This window comes from Parasteatoda tepidariorum, chromosome 6, assembly GCF_982258835.1.
Source record: "Parasteatoda tepidariorum strain Cologne lab strain chromosome 6, Ptep-v5.0, whole genome shotgun sequence".
NCBI lineage: Eukaryota > Metazoa > Arthropoda > Arachnida > Araneae > Theridiidae > Parasteatoda > Parasteatoda tepidariorum.
This window is the reverse complement of record NC_141760.1, coordinates 110,924,370-110,950,307: the sequence shown is the minus strand read 5'-3', so window position 1 is coordinate 110,950,307 and position 25,938 is coordinate 110,924,370. Positions and strand designations below refer to the sequence as shown.

Sequence of the window (25,938 nt, the reverse complement as noted above, 5' to 3'; positions counted from 1 at the left end):
ACCTGGATCAAGTAGACGGATTTTGTGACGCACAAGGCTAGAGGGATAAGTCTCCAGTATTTTCTAATTAGTGATATTTTTCAAGCTCATTATAATCAGGTTATATGCCTTTAGAGCAAAATCATTAAAGACTTAAGATGGGAGAATTCAATGTACTTATTTTAGACTATATTTTACACAATTTTATTACATTTGAACCTTTTTACCAGTATTTGTGTTACCGCTGAAGCTCGAAAGCCGTGAATGAATACATAACCTCGTTGGTCTGCGGGTTAACTAGTGTAAACAAAGTGTGGAATCAGGAGTTTTCTACACTTTACCTAGATTATGTGTGCACATTAAAAGGTTTTTAAAATATTTAAAGTTCAAAAGTTTGTTTTTTATTTCCCTTTCCTGCGTCTTCCCTATTTCGTTTAATTTTTAATTTGGTTTTGCGATTCGTGTCATACAATTTGTCAACAATTTGCGACGGTGGATTCATAATTTGAATCTTTTGATCTAAAAAATAATTAAGAAGTAGCATTATGTTAATGTCATTACACTTTAAACCTTTTGATTCCTTGAGTTTCAATTTTTTAATTGATTTATGATTAATTCCATCAAACATTTATCGTTTTATATTAGCTTGATTTTCAAGATATCAGTAAAGATATTAAGTTAATTTACGCGTTTAGAACCGTTGCCGTTGTTTAAGCATAGATTATATTTTCACTTTAACAAGTAAATAGTAGATAAAGTGCAAAAAAACATATTAAATTGTAGACTACATGCGTAATTTTCAGATAAACTAGGAAATAAAACTATATTCGGTATTTTAACGGATCATCTAGTATATGCTCAAATTACCTACATAATCCCTAGAACAACTGATTTCTGCACTTAACCCTTTTCTTACTGCGTACCCTGCTCTAAAATCACAGGTGGTCCTTACGTCGTACCTGCCGTAAGGAAAAGGTTAAGCAGTAGTATGTATACAATAAAAGTCGATTTCAGATTTTAAAATGACCAACTAAGACTATTTCTTCCAGAGACCATCTGTGCATGAAGTTGTTGGTTGGACCAATTTGGAAACTTTGAGCCTTATCTTTGGAATTTTATTCATAACATCCATGCTTTGTGATACAGGACTATTTGAACTTATAGCAGTCATGGTGAGTTAAACTTCAAATACATTAATGTCTAATGCCGGCAAATAAAAGTGCGGGAAATAAAATCACTTATTCATGAAGCCTATTTATTAATCAAAAGATAAGGAACAAAAAAGATGGTATATGTACGATACCATTCATAGATACTGTACTTGTAAAAGCTTTTTGCTCCATGGAGCAATTATAAAAAATATTTCTTTTACAAAAAATTAATATTACATGGCTGGTATGATACATTGCATGTCAATCATGCGATGGATGCTGATTATCCATCTGATCTTGGGGAAGATTAACTCCCCTCAGCAAACAACGCTCTTTGAAGTACTCTGGTACATATGGTTTGTCTAAAGTAAGAACTCTCCTAACCATTCGTCTGGACCCGTGGAAGTAACTATGGTAACGAGGTATAACTATTTCAAGTAGGGGTGTGGGGTCACTGTTTAGGCAGGTTTTAGCTCGGGTCGGCGTGAGAAAGGGAATATATATATATATATATATATATATATATATATATATATATATATATATATATATATATATATATATATATATATATATATATATATATATATATATATATATATATATATATATATATATATATATATATATATATATATATATATATATATATATATATGTAATGTTATGTCTTTAAAGGCTAGATAATTGAAGAGACTTAGGCGACGCAATTTTGCCTGTCCTGAGCTTTTAAAGTGAGATTCTGAGAGGGCGTGGTTGCAAGGATTTTCTTACATCAATGAAACGTCATTCCATTTATAAAATTTAAAGGTTTTGATTCGCTAAAAGTATCTCGCCACTCTGACGGTGGGAACTTTCTGGGACTATCTTCATCGACGAATTATTGCCCATTAACTTCAGAAAATAATCTTTTATCTGGCCTTATCTGGTTCATCTTGACTTTTTATGGCTCTTTGTGAGAGACCGACTTCTACATCTTAAACTTGATAAGAAACATATGTTTTAAGCTTACCAGTTTAGAGCTTACCATATGTTTTAAGCTTACCAGTATATGTTTTAAGCTTACCAGAGTTTAGTGGAAGAACAATGTAAATAACATTTTTAGGGGAGTTAATAAATCAGAGAAAATGACATAAAGTGGTTGTATCAATATGGGTAGGTTTAATATAACGTAATTTTTTTTTGTTGCTTTCACTTTAATTTTAACTAATCCACATTAGTTTTTAATAGCTTGCAAGATTTTTGTTTTAAATTAGGCAGTGGTAATGGCATGTATAAGTATGTATGTCGAAAACATAGCTTCGTCGATATTTTTGAAAATCTTTTACTTTTCAGATTTATAAATGTACCGGAGGACATACGTGGTTTCTGCTGACATCTCTCTTTCTGTCGACTTTTCTACTATCGGCCCTTCTGGACCCTTTCACAACACTTATTCTGATGACAGCTGTAGCCATTAGGTACTGATCAAGCTTTTATTTAGAATATCTTTCTTAAGAATGAAATTATATCGTTGTTAAAAAAAATTCATTAAAACAAGAGCCGTTTCAGGCAATTTGTGCTAATCAATGGCAATTAGTATTAATCAATGGCAATTGGTACTAGTCAATGAAACAATTTATATATATATATATTTCCAGGTTGTGTGAAGCTATGAATATAGATCCAAAACACATTCTCATTGCATTAGTGATATTTTCCAATACAGGAAGCATTCTGTGCTATTCAACTTTTAAGAAGTATCAAACTACAGTAAGTCTCTGTTTTGACATAAAAGTTAAGAAATCTTATCAAAATGAAAATTTTTGTAGAAATTGTAAGAAAATCCACGAAATAATGAAATTTTTTTTATATAAATTTTATTTTAAAAGCTTTCGAGATAATATATCTTAAATAGATTTAATGTGAGTATGTTAGTATATAATATGAACTGACTTGAGTTATTATTATATAACCATTTAACCGAAAGCGAAGCATAACATTTGAATGATGAAACAATGAGGAATAAGGTTTTCCCGCCGATCAGTTGGGCATTTGCATGAGACAACTCTTCACCACGACAGTCCGCCCAAGAGGACTGCTGACCGACACACGGCGCACATGCCCGATCCACCAAGTCGACCGGAGCACCACCCGTGGCATTTATTAAAAACAGAATACAATTACAAAACATGATGCAACAGCAGTATTTACATTAAGTTGATATAGGATTGTAGACCCTAGCAGCGTCCATCTTATATGGCTGAAGCCGATGGAACGCTGCTTTATAGTGGGCAAGAGATTTGAAAAAATAAAATCTTTACAGATGTGTTACCAACTGTTGTGCAGGCAACAGTACAACAAACAGGCAAAACCACAGAGCTAAATGATGAAACTATAACTTCCATTAAAATAATCTTTTGCATAGAAATCATTGGTATTCAGAATTTTTTGTGTTTTAACACTCTTAATATGCAGGATGTTTCGTAATGGTCACTCTTAATATATATTTCTAGTAATACTTTTGTCAGAAGCAATATCCGTAATCGGGGTTGCTAACTTGCATTTGAAATACCAGGAAAAAAGAATGCATTATTTTACCACCCTAGGTACAATTCGAACGAATTATTTCATATCTTGTATTTATCTATTAAATGTTACATGAAGTGTTAAAATTAAGTATCACTACTATTTTTTTTTTGCTCACTTTCTTCCCTATAACGATCGCCCTTTATATTTGCGACCATTATTCAATGTCTGTTTTATCATATTCTATCCCTTAAAGCTCATACCATTACTTATGAGACTCTTTCGATATTTTTTTAAAATTTCTCTTTTTAGATTCGGCATAAATTTGCAATTGATATTATCAACGTGCTGGGTCTTACAAAATAATCTAATACTGTCTGGCAATCACGAAATAATCTTGTGAAAAGGTTGAAAGGGCTGTTCATTTCGCTTCTGATAGGTAGGTACTTTATTTACAAAGCACTAGAGTTGAACAATGGGCTATTGGCGACGGTCCGGGAAACATCCCCGAGGATGATCCGAAGACATGCCATCAAAATTTTGATCCTCTGCAAAGGAGATGGCACTCCCGCTTAGGTAGCCCGAAAACATGCGCGCGAAGTCTACCACTTTACGGTGGAACAGTTTAACGAGTACCGATACCGCGCATCCTCGGTCCCTACGCAAGCTGATCAGAGTGGTCACTCACCCGCTTACTGACAGCAATCAGTGATGCTTGACTTCGGTGTTCTACTGGGTACCGTGTCTTAACGATCAGTCCACTGTGGGGCCATTTCGCGGTTGAGTGGCGTCACTCAGCTCAAACCAACCAGAAACAAGCAGAAACTAATTTTTTTTGTTCCAAACATTATCTTCATCTAAAAATAAATAATCTACCGCGAATGCCACCATCAAGTATAGAGCCGATTATTGCCAGACAGTATGATACAATTTTTCGTAGTGCCTCACATTATTTTGAATTAGCCCCCATTGATCTTTCCGTAGAAGATTGAATACGGCCAATATGCTCTTCATATGTTTCCTGCGGTTCTTCTGACCTTTTTAGCTGCTTATGCTTTGTGGAGATTAAAGTACAGAGACGTCTCCTGGTTGAGATTCAAGAAGCCGCTGGAAGTTGAAGGTAAGGACATCTAGACATTTAAGAACATCTTTTTCTGAAAGTATATGGATGGTGATTTCAATAATTCAATTTTCAGGGGTGACGCGATTGGAAGGGGGAAATTTCCATTTAACCGGATGAAATTTCGAATTTGATCGAATCATTAATAAGCATGTAATTCATTTCAGCTTCAATTAAAATTTAAAAAAATTTAGCTAATAATTTCACAATATGTAAATTTTTTCCACTAATATACTATCGATTTAACGACTTTATACTTAATTATTCGAGTCAATGAGCTGTGATTGGTCAATAGGTAAGGCAATTATCATCAGCATTGGCACGACAGCCCTTTGTGGGCCTGGGCCTTCCTCAGAAGCTTTTCCCATTCTGCCCTTCTCCCAGCAATTGTTTTCCAGTTCTTAACTTTTAGGATGGCAAAACCGTTGTGAAAAACCGGGTTTCGATCCCCAGTAGTGGCTTGAAGCCCACCCAGCTTCAGATCAACGGGTACCAGTTTGTCCAGGAAGTAAGGGCTTTAATAAAATTGAATTTTTTATTTTATTTCTAGCAGCAGCACTTGATGTGTACATCTTTCGCTAGAGCGCAAAAACACTCTTCACAGATCCACACGGAATAACAACAAATTAAGAAAAAAATTAAAAACATTAAAACATTCGAAATACAAAAACAATTAGAACAAAGAAACATTAAATAGAATATCAACAAAAGAAATATAAACAGAAGATCAGCCAGTTCAGTGCCTGCAACTGCTCCCTAGCATTCCAGTATCTGTCGTAGATGTTGCCAGCAACTGTGGGGCAGACCCACAGATCATTCATTGGGGAGTCCTCCCCGCACAAAACACTAAATTTATACTAAATAGAAACTTAAACAAAGTAAGACGCGTCGTTCGTAATTTCATTTGTGTTCTCAAAATAAAATAAGAGAAAATGAATTTTCAAAAATATACCGAGTGAGTAAACAAAATTTGCCGAGTAGTGAAAATATTTGGGAGGTCACATTGACCTCCCATTCCGGTGACCCTGGAAGAAAGTATGAATAAAATTAACCCGGAAACACATCAAGCAGAGTTCTGGTTAGAAAGTCAACACTAGCTCTTTGTTGCTAATCTTACGAGGTGATATTTTCGAATATGTTTTTATTTATTTATTCCTTTTATTTCATCGAATCATACAAGGTCTGGCTATTAATTTCCAGGACTCATGGAATAACTCAGAAGAAAAAAAAGTTAAACACATAGCCATTTAATATTATTCGAAGTAATCCCCATCAGCCGTAATGCACGTCTGTGCTCGGCTGTACAAATTTCGGAAAGAAGTTTTCAAGTCCTCTTTTGGAATGCTCTTTAATAGTGACGTTACAGTTTTCGTGAAGGCTTCGACATCCTGAAATCTTGTTCCCTTCAGTGAATTTTTCTGCTTAAGAAACAGGAAAAAGTGTGTGCTAGGTCTGGCGGGTATGGTGGATGCTGCGACTCAACGACACCATGCTGAGCTGAGAATCGCCTCACAGCAAACGCAATGTGCGGACGCGAACTTTTTCATTTGCTGCCGGCTTGCGTACGAACTGCGGCCGAACTGTGTGCGGATCATCCTCCACGCTTTCGCGTTCGAAAGCGTTTAAACCATTCAAAAGTTCTTGAGCGAGATAATGCTTCCTTGCTGTAAACTTGTTTTTAACAATTTGTAGGTTTCTGCAGCTGTCTTGCACAATTTGAAGCAAAATTTAATGTTAATTCTTTGCTCCATTTCACTTCGACAACAGGAATTTAAGAGCTCCGTTTTAATGCCCCTTTCCACGAAAACCACTCACTTCAGAATGGCGCCGATTGCACTGCACATGCGCAAGAAAACACTCTTCAATATGCAATCATTAGCGCCATCTTCCGGCTTTTCTTTCTCCTACAGTTACGTCAGTACTGGAAATTAATAGCCGGACCTTGTAGAAATGAATTAGAATATCAAATTTTTTTTTTTTACCATTTAAAAGATTTTTATTCTAACTTTTGATCCAGTTAAATATTAAGGCAATATCGATTAGAATAATTTAAATTTTAATTTTTGAAAGAAGAGGCAGGCTTGCTTCATTTTTAAAGAAATCGCATGTTTGGGTAAACCTTGATTGGGCTATATTTTTGCTTCTGGATTGTTTTGTCCCACCGCTCATGCCTTAGCTAGGTGGCTCTTTTCTCGCATGGGTTCTTTAAAGTGATAATTTTGTGAGCATATTTAAAATTAGAAGAAAGCTTATTGCAAGGAAATATTTGTTTCATTACTTACTATGTTCTTTTACATTAACAAAAATATTTTTTTTCACATTGAATTAATATTCTCTATAATACTGATATCCTTGCAAATTTCAATTCATGAATATAGATCAATCGCCACTTGAATGAAACAAATACTAGCTTAAATAATTGATAACAGTCGATAAGTGAGCATACACGATAGCCAAATGGCGAGACAGGATAACCATAAATTTCTGTCAATGAAAAGAGTATAGTTTAGCTAACCTAAGAACTCCCCCCGTCACAAAGTCTGAAGTCGTCTGCTGCTGTGGAAACAAGTATAGCGCATTTCAGGGAGGGTAGCTTTTCTTCACTCTAGGGATAATACAATATACAGAAGAAAAAGATTCTTTCGCCATCGCCCGACCCGAAACCTGTTCTTAACAGCGACCCCACACCTCTACTTGAAATAGTTATACCTCGTTACCATTGTCACCGCCACGGGTCCAGACGAATGGCTAGGGGAGTTCTTACTTTAGACAAACTACACTGTGCCCACTGATGTATAAATCATCATCCATAGACTGGAACTCATGTATTGTGAGGTTTTGAGGAGACCTCCTCCAGACTAACAGTCGCGGGCTGTCTGCTGCTATGGTTACAAGTGAGAGCACATTTCTAATGGCGGTGCAATGGAGGAATGAGGGCGTCGTTCACGCTGATCTATGCAAAGATGAAGACAAAACTATTCACCTCACACGCTTATTCGAAGTGACTTTTCCTCGTAACCATGGTACCCGCCACGACGGGAGACTGATGTCTGGAGGAGTTCTCCTGAAAGCCGCACCGTAAATACAAATGATATTTAATTTTTCTTTTTCTCATATGGGTTTAGAGGTAAAACGAGAACTGGGTGTGTGGAAGAAGTCTTACAATTCTATCTCTAATTATTCGAGAGAAGAGGAGAGCGTCAAGGCAATCTTGGAGAGAAAAATGGCCACACTAGAGACACTGATGAGGAGGAAATTATATGACTCTAAGTATGAAACACGGGATGATTCAGCAAAACTGTTACAAACTCGGAGGGGCAATACGGCATATCATAAGGATTGAGAATTGCATAGCCTGTCCGGTAATGTCATCGTTCATTGCTAGGGATGTCGTTCTTATTATGGACTGACTGTTCGTGTGCATCGAAATATTTACTTTAATTTTATGTTCTTTCAATTTCATGTTTTCTAATAATTATTTTTTAGAAATTGCATTCGTTGATCAGAAATAGCTGAATTTCGTATTTTACTGATTTGGTAATCGAATTAGTCTCCTAACAAGTGAACTACAATCAGGTGCTATTGAATGCAATTTTTCGACAACAATTATTAGGAAACATGAAATAAAACTAATTTAAATAAATAAAACGGCGTGCGTTTAACATTTCTGGTCATGGACTGTTATGTAATTCTCAATTCTTATAATGTGCAGTGCCGCCTCTCCAAATTTTTGTCTGATTTGTTGAATCCCTCTCTATAACCTTTCAACTCAATACATTTTCCAAATGAGTGTTTTAAGACAGTTTTCTATGATGAGAATTATACTTTTCCTAAAATGAATAGGCATCTCGAAAATGCATAATTTCCCCACTCTCCACTCTTATTCCCTTTCCGTTACCAAGTATGAAACTTTTTATTATTAAAATTTCTATATTGATTAAATAGAGTTGTGAGCTAGCAAAAATTACCGATGTTAAATAGTTAAAAAAAAAAAAAAAAAAAAAAAAAAACAGAATTACTTAAAGTACAATAATTTTTATTTCTCATACCATTTGGCAACATGGTACTGTTGATGTCTTTTTCGTGGGCATCATATAAGTGGATCAACGCCTCCCCCCCTACAACATAAAATAACAGATAAAAATGAGAGAGAGAAATTGCATCCATGTCCGAAGTGAGCCCGGGATCTTTCTGAGATGAGGTCAGGTCCCTGACCACCATATATGCCTGTCGGTAAAATATAATTTATAACAAGTGAAACTTATGAGAAAAATTGGGGGGGGGGGCTCTACAATTGCCATTTAATCCACTGTCGGAATTTCAAGACACTAACAACAACACACTGCACCCGTGGCGATTTTTTAAAACAATCCAAGCAAGTTTTTCAAATCTCGCCTAACTAGGTTTTTGAGAGATATTTCGTGGAATTTCAATAAATGATTGTTTAGATAAATTGTTAATTATTGAAATGTTAATAATTTAAATGAATTGTTAATGTTGTTTGAATAAATTGTTTTTTATTTTTAATAATTAAAAAGCAACATTGTTCCCAGTAATAATTGCCAACTTGGCAAGATTTCAGAAAGTCGCCAAGAGGTGGACTATTCTAGGATTTTATCGAAAATTCAGCTTATTTGATATATTTTAATGTAATTTTAAGAAATATTATTGAAAGTTTATAACTGAGTTATTAATGGTTTGTTTTGAGGAATGTTTTTTCGTTTGCAGGATGTCAATAGATGATTATAAAACAACTTTAACGGAACTAACCAATTCTGTAAGTATTAAACGAAAAATTACAAAACTTGAATAATTTAACTAAAATAATATTAGATTATAATACTATTATTTTTAAGCTACAATTATTTTTAATTTAATAATATTAGAAAAAAGTTGAATTGTAATATTCACTAAGATAGGATCTTTTTTACATCATGTAAGATGATGTTAAAAAGTTCCTTCAAGGTATTTCTTTTTTAAAATTTATATTCAAAGTTTAGAAAAATCGGTCGTATAGTTCCTGAAAAATAAAAATTTAATTTCTTTAAATGTTATTTCTCTGGAACAATTAGACCTATTCAAATAACAAGGTCAAATAACTCGGGAAATACACATCGAATCAAAAACTAAAAATAAACAAATGAAATGTTTTAAAACCAAGTAAATTTAAAAACAATTCCTATTCAGGTCAAAAAAGAAAATGTCATTTTAGTTACTCTTTATTAAATATTTATACTAATTCTTTGCAGTTTGTAATTAAAGTATTTTTAAAATTGTAATAATTTTTTAAATAATTACAATTTTTAAGTGTGCAAAAATTAGGAAGGAAGTCGATTTATTAGAAAGATTTTCAAAATATCAATGTTTGTTTTTATTTTTTCGATCTGACGAATATTTTATGAAAGCCGTGGTGGCTCAGGGGATAGAGCAATCACCTCCCAATGAGGTGAACCGGGTTCGATTCCCGGTGGCTGCTGGTTGATTCGAATTCCGCTCTCGGATCATACTGATCACAGTGCAGACGTAAAATATCCTATTTGGTGGACGGATTATTGGTTAGAATCCCCTGGTCATCAGGTTAACCGTGGGAGGTTTTCGTTGTTTTCTTGTCTATGTAACCCAAAAGCGAGTTAGTTCCCTCAAAAAGTCCTCCACGATGGCAAATTTCTCCCAATACTTGATCCAGGAGCTCCCTTGTCTTCTGGATTGGGTTCAAAATTACAAGGCTACGGAGTTGAGCATTGTTAGCCGTAAACTCAAAATTCGGTCAGCTGTTCAACTACGATTATAATGTAAAATAATATATTTTATGATTCGATTATTAATAATATATTATACGGTTATAATATATTTTATGAAATATCTCAATTTTAAAGTTTTTTTATGACATTTTCATTTTGTATATATAGCACCGACTATGAACCAAAACGCTAAAACTTGTGTGCCAAATTGTAGTACTTTTTCTGGAAAATCCAAAACTTCAATGGGGAAAAAAAAGAGTTCCTATTTAAGATTTCAAAGCTGTCCCAAATCCAAGGGATAAGATTAGGAGATCAAGTTTAGTATCACTGTAAATGTTTCACACGTGTAATTAGGATTTTGTATCCGATAAGCATTTGTCACGAGGTATTCCGTATGACCATTTTCCATGTATTTTTGGACACCCTGTATATAAGTATTTATTAATTTCTAGATGAAAAAGAAGAATAAATATCTGCTTTACAAATCTTGTGCAGTGATGACAGCGGTGCTCGTTTTACTACTATTGAGGAATGCACCCTTGAATATCACATCAGGTATATTTCATTTAAATATGATTTATGAAATAACTCTGGGGAATAATGATTGTATGAATGATCTTGACTTCATTTTGTAACTGACTTGTTTCTGTAACAGGCGAGCATTTCCTGTTTTTGGACAGGATACGGACACTTAGGGGCATGTATTTCAAAGAGACATCCTAAGCTGTTCAAAACTGTATTAAACTGTGTTAAAAATCTAGAATTAGTAACATAGTTAAAACACTCATATCTCGAAATGTTATCCCTGAGCGTTGCGTTTAAAAATAAATCATCATAATCATTCCTTAGTCTTTGTCGACAACCCAGTGTGGGCGAAACGCCTTAATCATTGAGAACTTTCTAGGCACCTCTTCTCTCATATATTTATATAGTGTCTCACTATATTTTTTTTAACAAAATTTATTTTAATCAACAACAGTTGAAACCTCACTATTCCTTTTTTTAAGAATGTATTTTTTATATAGTTATATATTTAAATATAGTTATAATTATTGTTTTGTAGGATGGACAGCAGTTCTTGGAGCGTTGTGCCTACTTGTTCTTACGGATTTGAACAGTATGGAGAGTCTAATCAACAGAATCGAATGGTCCACATTACTATTTCTAGCTTCCTATTACATTTTTACTAAAGTAAGGCCCTTCTTCTAACATTGTCAGATTGTTTTAATTTTTTTTTTACTTACAACTGAAGGACTTGGGAGAAATAAACGTAATTATAACACATCCGTTAATAAGCACCAAATGTGGCTACTATTGTTCGTAAACCAGGAGACAATAATAAATGAAAAAAATATTGATATTAAATATTTACTAAGTTTGATGGAGTCGCGTTCTTGTTATCGTTTTTTGAATGCAGGTATATTTGAAACCTATCATTAGGAGTATTTCTGGTAATATTTAGAATATTGCAACAACGTCAATATTAAATAATGATTCTTTTTATATGACCGTGAACACCTGCTAAAGAACTTCTTCCCAGTTTCAGTACTAATTTATTATTCCAAAAACTTTGACTGCGAAGTAATTTTAGGAAAAATAAATTTTTAATAACAAATTCGTTTTTTTTTATTATGCAAATAAACTTTGAATAATTTTTCATTCAACAAACAAAAATATTATTAAATAAACAATGCAGTTTTATAAAAATACTCATTTATACAAACTTGAATAAAATACTTACTTGCTTTACAAACTGCATTCACTTGTGAATAGTACTTAAGCACATCGAGCTTTTTAATAGCTGCATTTCAAAAAATTAAAATTTTTTAGCAAAAAACATAAAGTATCGAAATTAAAAATAAATTTCACTCAAAATTATTAAATTTTAAGAAAACAGTTAAATTCAAGAATTAAAACAAGTAAAAAAAAAGCTTCAGTAAAGCCATGTTTAATAGTATGTGACAACGTAAAAAAGTTTTTTAAAAAAATAATAACACTCGTATAAATCATCAATAGTATTATGTATTACTTACTAATGAAAATGATTATTAAGGTTTTATTCTTGAAATGAATATATACTTTATATAATAATATAAAAACTGGTTCAAATTATTTAATTAATAAAAAATATTACATAATAAATATAACATTTTTCATAAAACCGCAGTTTTTAAGCCTAAAGCTAGCGAGAGTTTCAAAAGGTTTAACAACATATAACAGACGATAAAGCAAAGTAATAGATGGGAAGAAAAAAAAAACTTCTCTGTTTGGCGCGCATTGAAGGTTTTTCGCCAAACGTCTCCTCTCTGAAATGAACAGCATCCGAAGAGATGGAGCCAAGTGCCAACTCCTGGTGAGCGAACAATACAAACACATATTTGTTAGAGTCTCAAAAGATAGCTGCTCATTAAAATTTCGACAATTAACTACCGAGATATGTTTCAAAGAGTGGGTTAAGAAGTTTCGAATCACAATAAGAAGACGAGGTAGAACAATGGTCAAAAAATAAATAATAGGATCAAGAAAAAGAGACAGATCAAGAATTAAAGAGATCAGAATGCAAAGAGATTTAAAGACAAGGGATTCGAAAAATAAAAGGATCTGGAAATAAAAGAATCAGAGAAGAAAGGATGCCAGGAAATAAAGTCATCAAGACATAAGGTGATCGAAAAATTAAAAAAAATCGTAGAATTAGATGATAAGGTAATGTAAATCATTCCACTAAAGCCTGTTGTAGATCATGGAGGTCTTAGTTCTACAATTTTGTAACCAATGGTAGGAAGGTACTTTATTTACATCGCACTGCACAATTGGCTAATTTATAACCGTCGTTGAACAACCGACACAATGTTTGAATTTACGACTATTAACTCCATTACCTTGAAATTTTGTACTCAATCTAAAGGAGACTTCTGGATAAACATGCCTTCGTGGAGGACTTAATGATGGAGCTAACCCGCATTTGCGTTACACGGAAAGTCTCCCACGGTTAGCCTGATAGCAAGGGGGCTCCAATCCACGATCCGTCTATCATTGAGGATATTTTACGACATCACTGTGTTGTGATCGGTACGAGCCGGGTGCGGAATTCGAATCCCAGTCATCGCTGGGATTCGAATCTGGCTCATCTCGTTGGGAGGCAACATATCAAACCCCTAAGCCACCACGGCCACAATGGGCTACTTTATATTTTATAACCGTCGTTGAACAGCTGACCCAATCTTTTTGGATTTACGACTACCAATGTTCAACTCCCTAGTCTTGTAATTTTGAACGCAATCGAGAGAACAAAGGATTTCCTGGATCAAGTACTGGGTGAAATTTGCCTTCGTGGAGGACTTTTTTGATGGAACTAACCTGCATTTGTGTTTTACAGCGAAGACACTCAGAGAAACTATCTATAGTTATCCAGGGAGGCGAGAGAATTTTAATCCATGATCCGTCTACCACTGAGAATATTTTACATCGGCACTGTGGTCGGTGCAAGCCGGATGCGGAATTCGTATCAACCAGCCATCGGTGGGATTTGAACCCACTTCACCTCATTGGAAGGCGAACGCTGATCCATCACTGCTTACAATGGGTTATTGGCGATGGTATGGGAAGCAACCCTGAGGACGATCTGAAGACATGCCATCACAATTTCAATCCTCTGCAGAAGGGATAGCTCAACCGCTTTGGTAGTCAGACGAAGTGGGCGCGAATTCTAACTAAACCCATGATTGAGCGAAAGCAGTATTTACTCCCTATATAATTTTGTACTCATTGATCTGAATCTGCTGGGTAGATATCAAGTCGCTACTGACAATCTCATGTTATGAAAAGGTGATTAAATTAAAATATACGAGACCTTAATTTCTGTTAGGGTATGTGTTTATTATATACATTTTAATTTTATATATACACATATGTGTGAAATTATTCTGGTCGAGGTGCGATGTGTAATATTTCATGAAATCAATGTTTTTCAAAAGATACGTTCAACGTATGTCTCTTTTTACAGGCTCTTGTGAAACTAGATTTAGTCAGCTATCTGGTGCACGAAGCTCAATATTTCATAACAAATTTGGACGAAAATTACAGCCTGATGATTGCCTTGATTTTTACTGTCTGGGTTTCTGCTTTATCTTCAAGTGTTGCTCTGCCCTTCTCTGCAGCTGTGGTGAGTTCAGTGTCTTGAAAGTGACCAGAGTTACTTTAACAGCTGTACTTTTTTATTATATAGATATATATTTTTTAATACTATTTTTATAATTTTCACAATAATCATACTGCATATGTTTCTCCCTATCCAGAAAGCATGTAACCTTACGGCGACCTTGTGTCGAAATTTTATTTTTATTGTCACGAAAATGTTTTTACTAAAAACCTTTTTTCAACGAAACAAAAATGTTGCAGTTTCAAACCTTTCATCCAAAAAGGATTAAAAATCATTTTTTAAAGCTTTTTTTAAAAAAGCATTGTCTCTTAGGTCCATTTGCGTTATAGCTGAAGTCACACTAGCGATGGGATCAAAATGCATTGTTCATTAAAATTTCATGACAAAGGTGGATTTTAGCTGAGCATACAAGACGTTGCGAAAAAAAACCTTATAATTACCTGGATTTAAGATTATTTTCACCTTAAGACTAGCTTTATTAAAAGATTTTTTCATGCTTGAAAACCCTAAGTCAATTTCGATTTAAGATTTTTATATAGAAGGTTGTTTTCCAAGGTTTTGGATGAGGATAATGTGCGTAGAATAGAGCAGATTGTCACAGACCTCGTTTTAAGGTTAGTAGGTTAACACGTAAATCGTATAAAAACCCTTTTTAGGCTAACCGACTTTGTGCAGGATTTCGCAGTTTTTGACTTTGTCATGTAAAAAAACTATGTTAATTTAAACTTTAGTAAAATTTATCGATATTATATTCATAACTGGACTCAGACGAGTGAATTTGATCAATATTGGCATTATTTGTATGTAATATTTACGAATAATAAGTCAAAACATACCTTGCACAAAGTAGCCCCCAAATGGGGCTACTTTGCGCAGCGATAGGAATTCAGTTTAATAATCATGTTTTTAGTAAAATATTGATATAAAATTGTTAAAAAAGTTAATTGTTGACATTTTTAAAGACAAAAACATCAAGATATGTAAAGATATTAGTTTGAAAATAATTTTCAGCGTTAAAAAACATTTTTTTTTGAAGAATTTTTTCTTAAAAAGAATGTTTATTTCAAAACATTTGAGTTTAAGCAAAAGGAAACCATATACATTTTTTGAACATTGAAATGGATGAAATTTCAAAAATAATAATTATTACATATTCATTAACATTTATAATATTGTTAAATTTGAACATAACATCCTTGAATGGACATGACAGAACTTGCTCTTCAGTTTCTGTCAAAATCACCTGATGTCCTATAAAACATATTTTAATGTGTTAAATCGTTTGATTAATTCATTAGAAAAATCTTTGTAGAAGAAAAATAATAGTTTACCAGGAAGTTTCACGTGTTTCTAGTGAATTTTATTAGAGATAGTATTTCTGTGGATTTTGTACTTCCGAGAAGCTTCTGCAATCGACATACCACCAGCAACTGCTTGCAAACATTGTTGCAGCTTTTCTAAATTGTAATCACGGTAGTTTCTCGTTCCAGGTATTTTTTTTTATAACGTCTGACCATTTTTCTGTCGAAAAAAAAAACGAATGAAGCTTTGCACAAAGTAGCCCCAAAGTGCATTTTTTTTCATTTTCCGTTTATTTGTTATTAATTTTCAAATTTTTTTTATAGCTAACATGATATAATTGTTTATTAATATATAAATAAAAAATTTTGCACCTACGACAATTGTTTTATCAACGTCTTTGCATTTCACAGCTAAAGTTTCCACGCACACTTTTCGACATCCGACGTCCTCGGAAAATTTTTGACATTGGATGAACGAAACACACTCTGAGATTGTTTTAAAATTCGAAAAAATGTTGGTAGTAATAGAAGAGACTTCTATTTTCAAATTCCACACATTTTTAAAGTGAAATAAACATAATACTGAATAGCAGCACTTGAAAAATGCCAAATTCGAATTGGCACAAAGTAGCCCCCGCTGCACAAAGTAGCCCCGAATGACGGTACATTAAAATGTTCTTCCTAAGTGAAAATAAACTTTATTTTGCTATTTGTGTATTGATCACACTGACTTACAGTTTTACATTAAATTTATACAATCTATTTCTCTATAAAGAATGTAAAAATGATTCATTCTGTTTTAGATGGAACTAATCAATGAAAAATATGATAATTGCACTCCAATCATATATACTTTATCGCTTGGAGCTTGCATTGGAGGTAAGATTTTACAGCATGAGGTTGTTTAGTGCACGTCTCACGTATGTTTTACTTATTTATTTATCAGAGGTAATATAATGCTTGTATGCCAAAAATTCGGCCCCTTCCATGTGTATTTCCCCAGATCTCGGATAGTGTTTAAAAAAAATAAATAAATAAATTGACTCAATTATAAAAACGGTCGTACAAAGATAATTCTAGGTAAAAAAATAATTCTGAAAATTACTTATTGCTTTTCATCATTTTATTTAAAAAGAGTTTTAAAATTTTTAAATAGTAAAAATCCACATTTCCTTCAAATTACGCAGCTTAAAATGGTAAAAAAGATTTGTAAACTTCACTAATCAAAGTTTTCTTCTTTAAATAAATAATTATCAAAAAAATATTTTTTGAGTGAAATTTAGAATAATAATGTTTTATTATTGTATAAAAAAATTTCCGAAATTATTCAGAACTTTCGGAGATATTGGGAAATATGTGAAAAGTGAAAATAATATTAACGAGACCAAATTTTAATCGCTCTTCTTATCAGGAACATATTTTTGGATTTATGACTACTAATGTTCAATTCCGTAGCCTTGGAATTTTGAACCCAATCCAGAAGACAAGGGAACTCCTGGATCAAATATTCGGAGAAATTTGCCTTGATTGGAGGGCTTTTTGATTAAATTAACCCGTATTTGCTTTACATGGAGAAGGAAACCGCGAAAACCTTCTATTGTTAGCCTGACGGCAAGAGGACTCTAACCCATGATCCGTCTACCACAGAAGATATCGTATGTCAACTGTGTGGTCGGTACGAGCCGTGTGCGGAATTCGTATCGACCTGTCATTGCTGCTGGCTCTATTTTATTTCATTGAAAGTTCGAGTTTCTCAGTCAGTGATAATTTTTTAAGTCAGTGATAAACAGCTCTGACATTTAGTTCGTGAAAATCCAATTATTAGATTTAAAAAAATATTTACTACTTCCAAAAGGATATTAAAACTACTTTAATTATTCACAAACGCCCTTTAAGAATTTGTTTTTATCTCTTAAATTTTAAAACATCTTGTTTTATTTTTTTCTTTCAGTGAACGGGAGTCTGTTAGGAGGTGTCTCGAATATTTTGAGTTCTGGAATAGCTGAACACCACGGTTTTCGTTTCTCTTATTTGGATTTCTTGAAGTATGAATTTAAAAATACTAAATTAATGAATTTTAAGCATTTGCAATTTTTAGTTTTAAGTAGTTTAATGGTATCTGATTTAATTGCAATTGGACTCTAATCAATTAAACTTAATAATTTCTAATAATTTGTCTCTAAAAATACATTTTCTTGATACTATACATTATTATAAGAAAGTTAGTAAAAACCCAAATAATACGATATGTAAAGCAAATAATATATAGTAAAATACACAATATAAATGCAGAAGAGCTAATGTTTCCGAAAAAAACATGAAAAAAAAGTAGATAATCATTCACAGCAAAGGTTGAATGAAACTTAAGAAAAGCCAATTTGTTTTGTCGGATGCATCTTAATATTCCCGGTCGAATCATAAAGTAAAATTTTTCTATAGTAATAATAAACAGATAGTATTTTAATTTTTTTATGTTTATATCAGAAACTATGTTCGTTAATTGATTTTAAATGCAAAATAAGATGTATCACTTACTTGTACAAACTCACAAGTAAGGTTTATACTTTACGATACATAAGATTAAAAATGACAAAATTATGTAAATATAAATATTCCAAAGTATAAGTTTTGACAAAGAAATTTGCAAAAATTAGCAAGGTTTCAACAAACAATCAAAATATAAATTATTGATGTCAAAAACAATGGAAGTAGTATTTAAAATTGAAAATGAAACACGTGCTATATTTTTCTTTCAAAGAAATTGCTCCGCTCCTTTGAAACTTTTTTCCATTTGAAAAAACACTTCTCGAAACATCGGGCTCAAAAACGTGAGCATTTTTAAAGGAAAAAAAAGTAAAGTGTATTGTTAGTACTAGTTTTCTTATTGAAGTTATACTTCTTATGCGACTTCCAACAAGGTTGCGTTAGACGTTTAACGCTACATTTTTATTGGCCGGGAAATCACGTGGTAGAATCCAGTTTTCCCTCATTCATTTCCTTTTTGTTTTGGTTCTCACTAGCATAAAAATAATAAAAGTCATAAAAGTATTGTTTTTCTATAAATATTTTTTTAATATTTCATAAGCGATAAGCAGAGAGCTCGCCGCACTTAACTATACTCAATACTCAATATTTTTTTAGTCTGATTTGATACACATATAATTTAATAGGGTAGTATTTTTTATTTTCAAATTTAGTGGATAACAATTGTAAAAAAATGAGTGAAAACAATCGCACGGACAATGCGACGGATTTAAGGTTATGTTAAGGTACGTCTGTTGTGAATATCAATTGATTGTTAGGTTTTCTCTTCTGAAATTACATTATGACGCATTCACATACATTATTAATACAAATGCATTTTCCCGGGCGAGACGATGAGGCAATCACAAGCACTTCCACTGGTTCAAGAGGTCCACGAAGGAAAAATGCACAATACCGTGATTACAGAGCACGGAAGCGAGCGGAACAGGAAAAAGAGTCGTTGAATAGAACTAGTGATCCTTCTATGACTGCTGATTCTTCTACAATTAACGTCGCAGGTTACGAAGTTTAACTTCTTCCGCTCGGAGGTACTCCACGCACTATTTTTTTATTTTTATATGTATGCCAATCCTTTTCACACATTTCAGGGAACAGTGACCCGGAATCAATCCCGTTCTTAACTCTATGAGACTGCAAGCACACAAGTTTTTTGTTCCTCAATGAAATAGATACCCCACGAGAACAAATTGAAATATAAGGCTTTCTGTATTCTTAATTTTCATAAATCTATCAATCCTTTTCTCCCTCTTTGAAGTTTTTTAAATAAAAATAAGAATAGAGAAAAAAAAGGAAGGGGAAAAAAAAAAAAACATAGTATAACCGTTAATTTATGTTGTTTTGAGCCCGTTTTGGTGACCTAAGTTTCGTTTCTCTCAGCGGCACGAAAAAATAAATAGAAATAGTTCTACTGAAGAAAAAAAAACATTTGCAACAAGGATAAAATTTTTTATTTATTTAAAGCTTAAACCAAAAATTAACACAAGTGAAATACGTACAAAAAAAAGGGGGGAAGGTAAGTAGGTAGGTATTTTACTTACGTCGCGCTAGAGAAGCGCAATGAACTATTTCATTTTACAGCCGACCTAATTATTTGGGTTTACGACTACTAATATTAAATTATCAAAATCTGTTTCCTTGTCAGTCTTAGTTTTCATCAAGCAGGTTTTGGTGTTTTTAAATGACACCTTCCACGTCTGTGATTTGGCCAAGTTTTAATTTATAACAATTTTGTTTTCTCGTGTGTATTTTTTTACTTTATTTTAACACTGGACCACCTTAGATATTGAAAACATAAATTAATTTAAAAAAATATTGCTTAGAAAAAAAATTTAAAACCTAACGTTTAATTTAGAATAGGTTTTCCAATCATGATGTTGGCAACGACTGTATCAATGGTCTATCTACTAATTTGTCATATCTGGCTTGAATGGAACGAGTGAAACAGCGCCACCTTCAGAGTTTTCATATACATTTATCATGCTGATCGATGTTAGATATACTTTTTAGAAAATATTTTAATTTATTATTTTGTGTAATAAATGTTGTTTTGTATTGTTTTCATTTATTTCCGCATTAAATTCAATTTACTCTCATTATGGCTCCAGAGACAACGAAGAGCCACCATTTTCCAAGCTTCCTTTGGAAGGAGGTTGCTCAAATTGCATTGTCCATTAAACTTCCAAGACAAGGGGGATTTTAGGTGAGCAAGACTTTGCGGAAAGAAACCTTATAATAACCTAGATTTAATATTATTTTCACTTTGAGACTAGCTTTATTAAAGGATTTTTCCACGCTTGAAAACCCAAAGTAAACCTGGATGTAAGGTTTTTATATAGAAGATTGTTTTCCAAGGTTTTGGATTTGGGTTATGTCCGTAGAGCGTAGAATAGAACAGATTGTTTCAGATCTCGTTTTAAGGTTAGAAAGTTTACACATAAAGCACATAACAAACCTTTTAAGGTTTACATTGAAAGGTTTTTGCTGAGTTTAAATAAATTTTATTTTGAGATCTGGATATTAGATTCACCTTATTTTCAAAATTTTTTAAGAAGCGAGATAAAAACTTTAGAAAATATGAAATAAAAGTTAAATTTGGCTGGAAAAGTATCAGAGGTCAATAGTTTAAAATTGTAAACAAAAATAAATTTAAAAAAATGAATTAATAATAGAAAAAAAAACTAAAAAACTTTTGCAAAATATTCTGCGCAAAATTTTATAAAATTAGATTAAAACATAAATCTTATTTTAAACAAAATTAATTTTATTTTTATTTTAATGTAATCCTTAAATTAGATTACTGAAGTAGAAGACAAAGTGAAAGCAAAAAACAGGGAGTGTTATAAAGATTTTTTTACGTAAGCATGGGAGGGAGGCTTCTGATTTATTTATTTTTCTAACAAGAAGGGAGAAAGAAATTGGCAAAAATATGCAGACATAATACACTGGTGTAAGAAATTAAGTGGATTTGCAGACTTCATCTCTAGGTCTTCACTTGGTCGATCATCTCTAGAATTACTGGGCCTATTTTATTGAAATTTGATAATTACATGCATTGATACAATACAAAACAAATAACCAATCAACAATTGTAATACACACACGCATGATCGTACGTAACAAACGTTGGAGTCGAAAAGTATGAAATTGCCAGAGGACAATTCAGGCCAATTGCCACAGGGAATGACAAAATGACTTATTTCACGTATGAAATAACGCCTGTATATCTGCAAGAGGGGACCATACCCCTTATTAACCTATTTTTTTAAAAAAAAAATCTGCAAATTCTGTTTCATACCTTCCGATTCCAACGAGTGTTAAGCACGATCATGCGTGTGTATTACAATTGTTGATTGGTTATTTGTTTTGTATTGTATCAATGCATGTAATTATCAAATTTCATAATCGGTCCAGTAGTTCTAGAGATCGTCGACCAAGTCTGCAAATTCTGTTAATTTCTTATACTAGTGTATTTGAACCCTTTCGATAAAGAGACTTTGAAAATAATTATTCCATTACCGAATAGGAATTGTCTTGATATTGCAGATGCTTCATCATTATTTATTTGGCAATAAATTTACCATACGTATAGAAGATGCAGCAATTGTGTGACTGAACAATGTACAAAAAAAAATCTAAAACGGATAGGTTAATTGAGTATGTATTACAATTGTACTACAGCTGAATATGTACTTAATTACGACATAAAATGCACAAGCGACACCTTAAATCTTGAAGCTGACATGTTGTCTACAGATAATCCTGACAATAGTAATAATAATAACATTGATATAAATAATGGAACCCATTATTTACATCTTTTGCAATAAGATGAATTTCCTATAGTCCAACAAAACGATAATTTAATTGGAAATCTTTTGTTCAACTTAACAGCATTTTTTGTTTACATAAAAAGGGTTTTACCAAAATTGTCGCATTTTCTTTAGGAGAACAAATTATTTAAAATTACTCATGAAAAGTTCGGTCCTCTTGGGATGCAAAAACTATAAATCACTTTGAGAAGTATTACTTCCCAATTTTACCTTGGCCGCAGCTGGGCTCAGAATTGGCTCAATATGAGTCCTATATGAATATGCCCCAAGTGATCAATATTGGGATGTCTAGATTTTTTAATATTGGTCCTTTATAAGGCCAATATCGGTCTATATACGGCCAATATAGATTGAATAATGAATATAAAATATCGGATGAATCTGAATTGGCTCAATATGAGTCCTATATGAACATGCATCAAGAGACCAATATTGGGATGTCTAGATTTTTTAATATTGGTCCTATACAGGGCCAATATCGGTCTATATACGGCCAATATAGATTGAATAATGAATATAAAATGGGGTCAATTTGACAACTCTATATAGGGCTTATATTGGTTGTAAAGTGGCAGTAAAATATCGGTCGAATCGGAAAATTCTGTAGATGTTCAATATCAGAAAAATAACGGTCCTTTGAACCCTTACTGAGTTATGATTCGTGAATATTGATCCAATGAGAGCCCAAGATATTTTGCTGCCAGGGTTATAAGACATTACAATTTTTAATAAACCTTGCAATACTTATCAAATAAATAAAAAATCTAAAAAAAACAAAAACGATTTGGTTTGCTTCAGGCAATGCACCCAGTCGACAAAACGTTCGAAATAATTGCAATAGATAGTATAGGTCTTTAATAATTGATCATCTTACTCAATATATGTGGTCATTTGCGCCCAATTCTATTTCAACAGAAACTTACGTTAACTTTTACACCATATCTCCTAAAAGAATTCAGAGAGATAGAAACACAGCATTTCTTCTCGTTTTTTTAAAAAAATCGAAAACATTGTAAAATAAAACAATTTTTAAAGACAAACTATAGACTGAAAACTAATGGAAATATTTAACAATTAAGACAAATGATTGTAACGCGTTTAAAATGCAGAATTAATAATTTTTCTAAAAAATTTTTCATGACTTTAATTATTTAAAGAAGTAACTGAATAATATAATTTGACTAAAATTCCACCTGTTTACTTAATGTTTGGCGTTGTCCCATTTGCACACCCATTATCGGAAGAAATTTACTCACCAATGGAAGAATCTTCAAAAATTGTAGTTGACAGAATAAAACAATATCATAAAAAAATAAAATCTATTATGATGCTAGATGAAAAGTAAAATCTATTATGCTTATTCAATTTTCCCCTAACGATACAGTAAAGTATGAAGATTTTAAATACCCAATACCAAAAAACTTACTCCTAATTTTAATGGACCTTACATAATTCTTGAAAAATTTCTGCGAAGGTACCACCCACCTGACAAATTGAAATTATTTCATGAGTAATAAATAACCGTAATAATTTAAATACTAATATGATTTACTATTATAAATAGAGTTTGGAGGCCGGGATAGCCTGATTGGTAGGGCCCTGAGCCCATGTCCAAGAGTTCGTGACTTCGATCCCAGATCGGCCAAAGACTCCCCGTGTAGTAAAATGGTGTCTGAAGCTCGTTAAATCTGTCGAGTCACAAAGTCCTCTATGTTCCCATAACAAATCAATACCTCTGGAGGTACTGATCCAGGAGTTTCCTTGTTTTCTGGATTGGTTCAAATTTACGAAGGCTTTCTGAGTTGGACATGAATTGTCGAAAACCCAATTGAGTCGGCTGTTCAACGACGGAAATAAAATAGAGTTTATTTAAAATACTTATTTTCCCTTTAATGTATATTTTATATCAAATTTAATGGTTTTTCGTTGTTGTTAAATTTAACTTGCCTTTGAAAAATAACTAAGTTTAACATAGCATGGTTCTGATCGGATGAACAAATTATTGTCATCTTTTTCTGGAAGATCAAAACATTCAAATTTTTTACGAGTTCAGCGTTTACCCCTATCTGTTATGGGGCGATGTTTAATATTCCTTCTCTCTGAGGTCAACACCACAAATCGAGTTATGTGGCCCTGGCTAGAGATCGGGAGTTAAAATAAAGAAAAGCTTTGTGCCCAATATTTTTATTATTATTAAATAGCACACGGACAAACATAAATTTGAATAATTACGAGAAGGGAGGAAAAAGAAAGATAGCTTGAATATACGATAAAATTGACACAAAGAAAACACGTCGAAAAATATTATTATTTGCACGATTCGTATTAAAAAGATCGGGATTTTAAAATACACGTAGAAATCTGATCGAAACGATTGACAAGTAGGTTGGATTAACACTGAAATAGACAATTTGAGATTACAAATTCGAAGCTAACGCATCATAATTTCGTATTATTAAAAATATTAGGATTTAAAAAATTATGAAAATTTGTAGGTATTAGGTAGGTACTTTATTTACATCGCACTAGAGCTGCACAACGGGCTTTTGGCGACAGTTTGGTAAACATCCCTGAAGATGATCCGAAAGCATGCTATCGCAAATTTGGTCCGCTGCAGAGGTGATACTTGTAGTGTTTTCAATATAACGCGTTCTTTCAATTTAACTTTCAACGAAACAAACAGCAAATGAATTGGAAGACTCCACAAGCTTGCTATAATGCTGACCCAAAATAAAAGAAACGGAACTACCTTAAACTATCATAACCAAATAGATATTACTCAAAACATGGCAAACCTTACACTTTATTTATGCTGTTGATTTTGATAAATTTGTTTTCGGCTCATGACCTGTTAGAATTTATAAATTAAAGTAAACTCTTATGAATGGTAAAATTACGTTTCAATGTAACTCAGTAATAACATAATAATATAAATTAGTACATAAATACATACACAGTATATAAATTTAAACACAAATCACAATTGGCGAAATAGGCTACAGGTAGCATAGAGCAGAACTCTCTACCTATGACAAGATTTCACATGCTTTCACCATTAACTTGTGGAGAGTCATCGAAGGTAGTACGTTAGTTTATGTCTTGATTTTCTACTAGATTAAAATCTTTCAATTTAGGTAACTGTATGCAACTGAAAACTACATTATGCAGTTCTAAAAGAAAATTTCATAAGAATTTTAAAAACATTTTTAACTCTTAAATAAAAAAAAAAATATTAAGGAAAGAAAAAATATCGTTGTACATTCCTATACAACTGAAAAGAGAAGGAGAGGGAAGGGTCAAAGGGATGGAACCGGTCTACTCCCCAGTTGGAGTATTCGAGCGTTGCGATAGCGACTTATAAAACTTCCTAGAATATGAAGCTTGTTCAAACATTGCCTCGTAAACATATTATAAGCGGAGGCATACTCCGGAAGTTATTCAATCTTTATCCGGTTTTAAGTACGGTAGGTACTTTATTTACGTCGCTCTGGAGCTGCACAATGGTCAATGGGGTATTGGCGACGGTTTGGGATCCATTCCTGAGGATGATCCGAAGACTTGCCACATCAATTATGATTCTCCGCAGAGGGCATGGCTCCTTTTCT

General features: G+C 32.7%; 1 protein-coding gene across 2 annotated transcripts in view; it reads left to right on the top strand.

Moving 5' to 3' along the window:
- The window catches only part of LOC107451892 (P protein), a 39,547-nt gene extending 18,987 nt beyond the window's left edge, over window positions 1-20,560 (top strand). Inside the window, exons 8-19 of one of the 2 annotated variants that reach the window (XM_087166459.1) lie at window positions 1,029-1,151; window positions 2,466-2,590; window positions 2,771-2,882; window positions 4,623-4,758; window positions 7,884-8,028; window positions 9,487-9,535; window positions 10,952-11,054; window positions 11,563-11,690; window positions 14,503-14,661; window positions 16,763-16,838; window positions 17,911-18,004; window positions 20,356-20,560. In XM_087166459.1, coding sequence (XP_087022585.1) covers window positions 1,029-1,151; window positions 2,466-2,590; window positions 2,771-2,882; window positions 4,623-4,758; window positions 7,884-8,028; window positions 9,487-9,535; window positions 10,952-11,054; window positions 11,563-11,690; window positions 14,503-14,661; window positions 16,763-16,838; window positions 17,911-18,004; window positions 20,356-20,443 — 1,338 coding nt within the window. In that variant the 3' untranslated portion in view covers window positions 20,444-20,560. The remainder of the gene's footprint in view (window positions 1-1,028; window positions 1,152-2,465; window positions 2,591-2,770; window positions 2,883-4,622; window positions 4,759-7,883; window positions 8,029-9,486; window positions 9,536-10,951; window positions 11,055-11,562; window positions 11,691-14,502; window positions 14,662-16,762; window positions 16,839-17,910; window positions 18,005-20,355) is intronic. The other variant, XM_087166460.1, reaches the window with a different exon arrangement.
- Window positions 20,561-25,938: the final 5,378 nt, after the last annotated feature.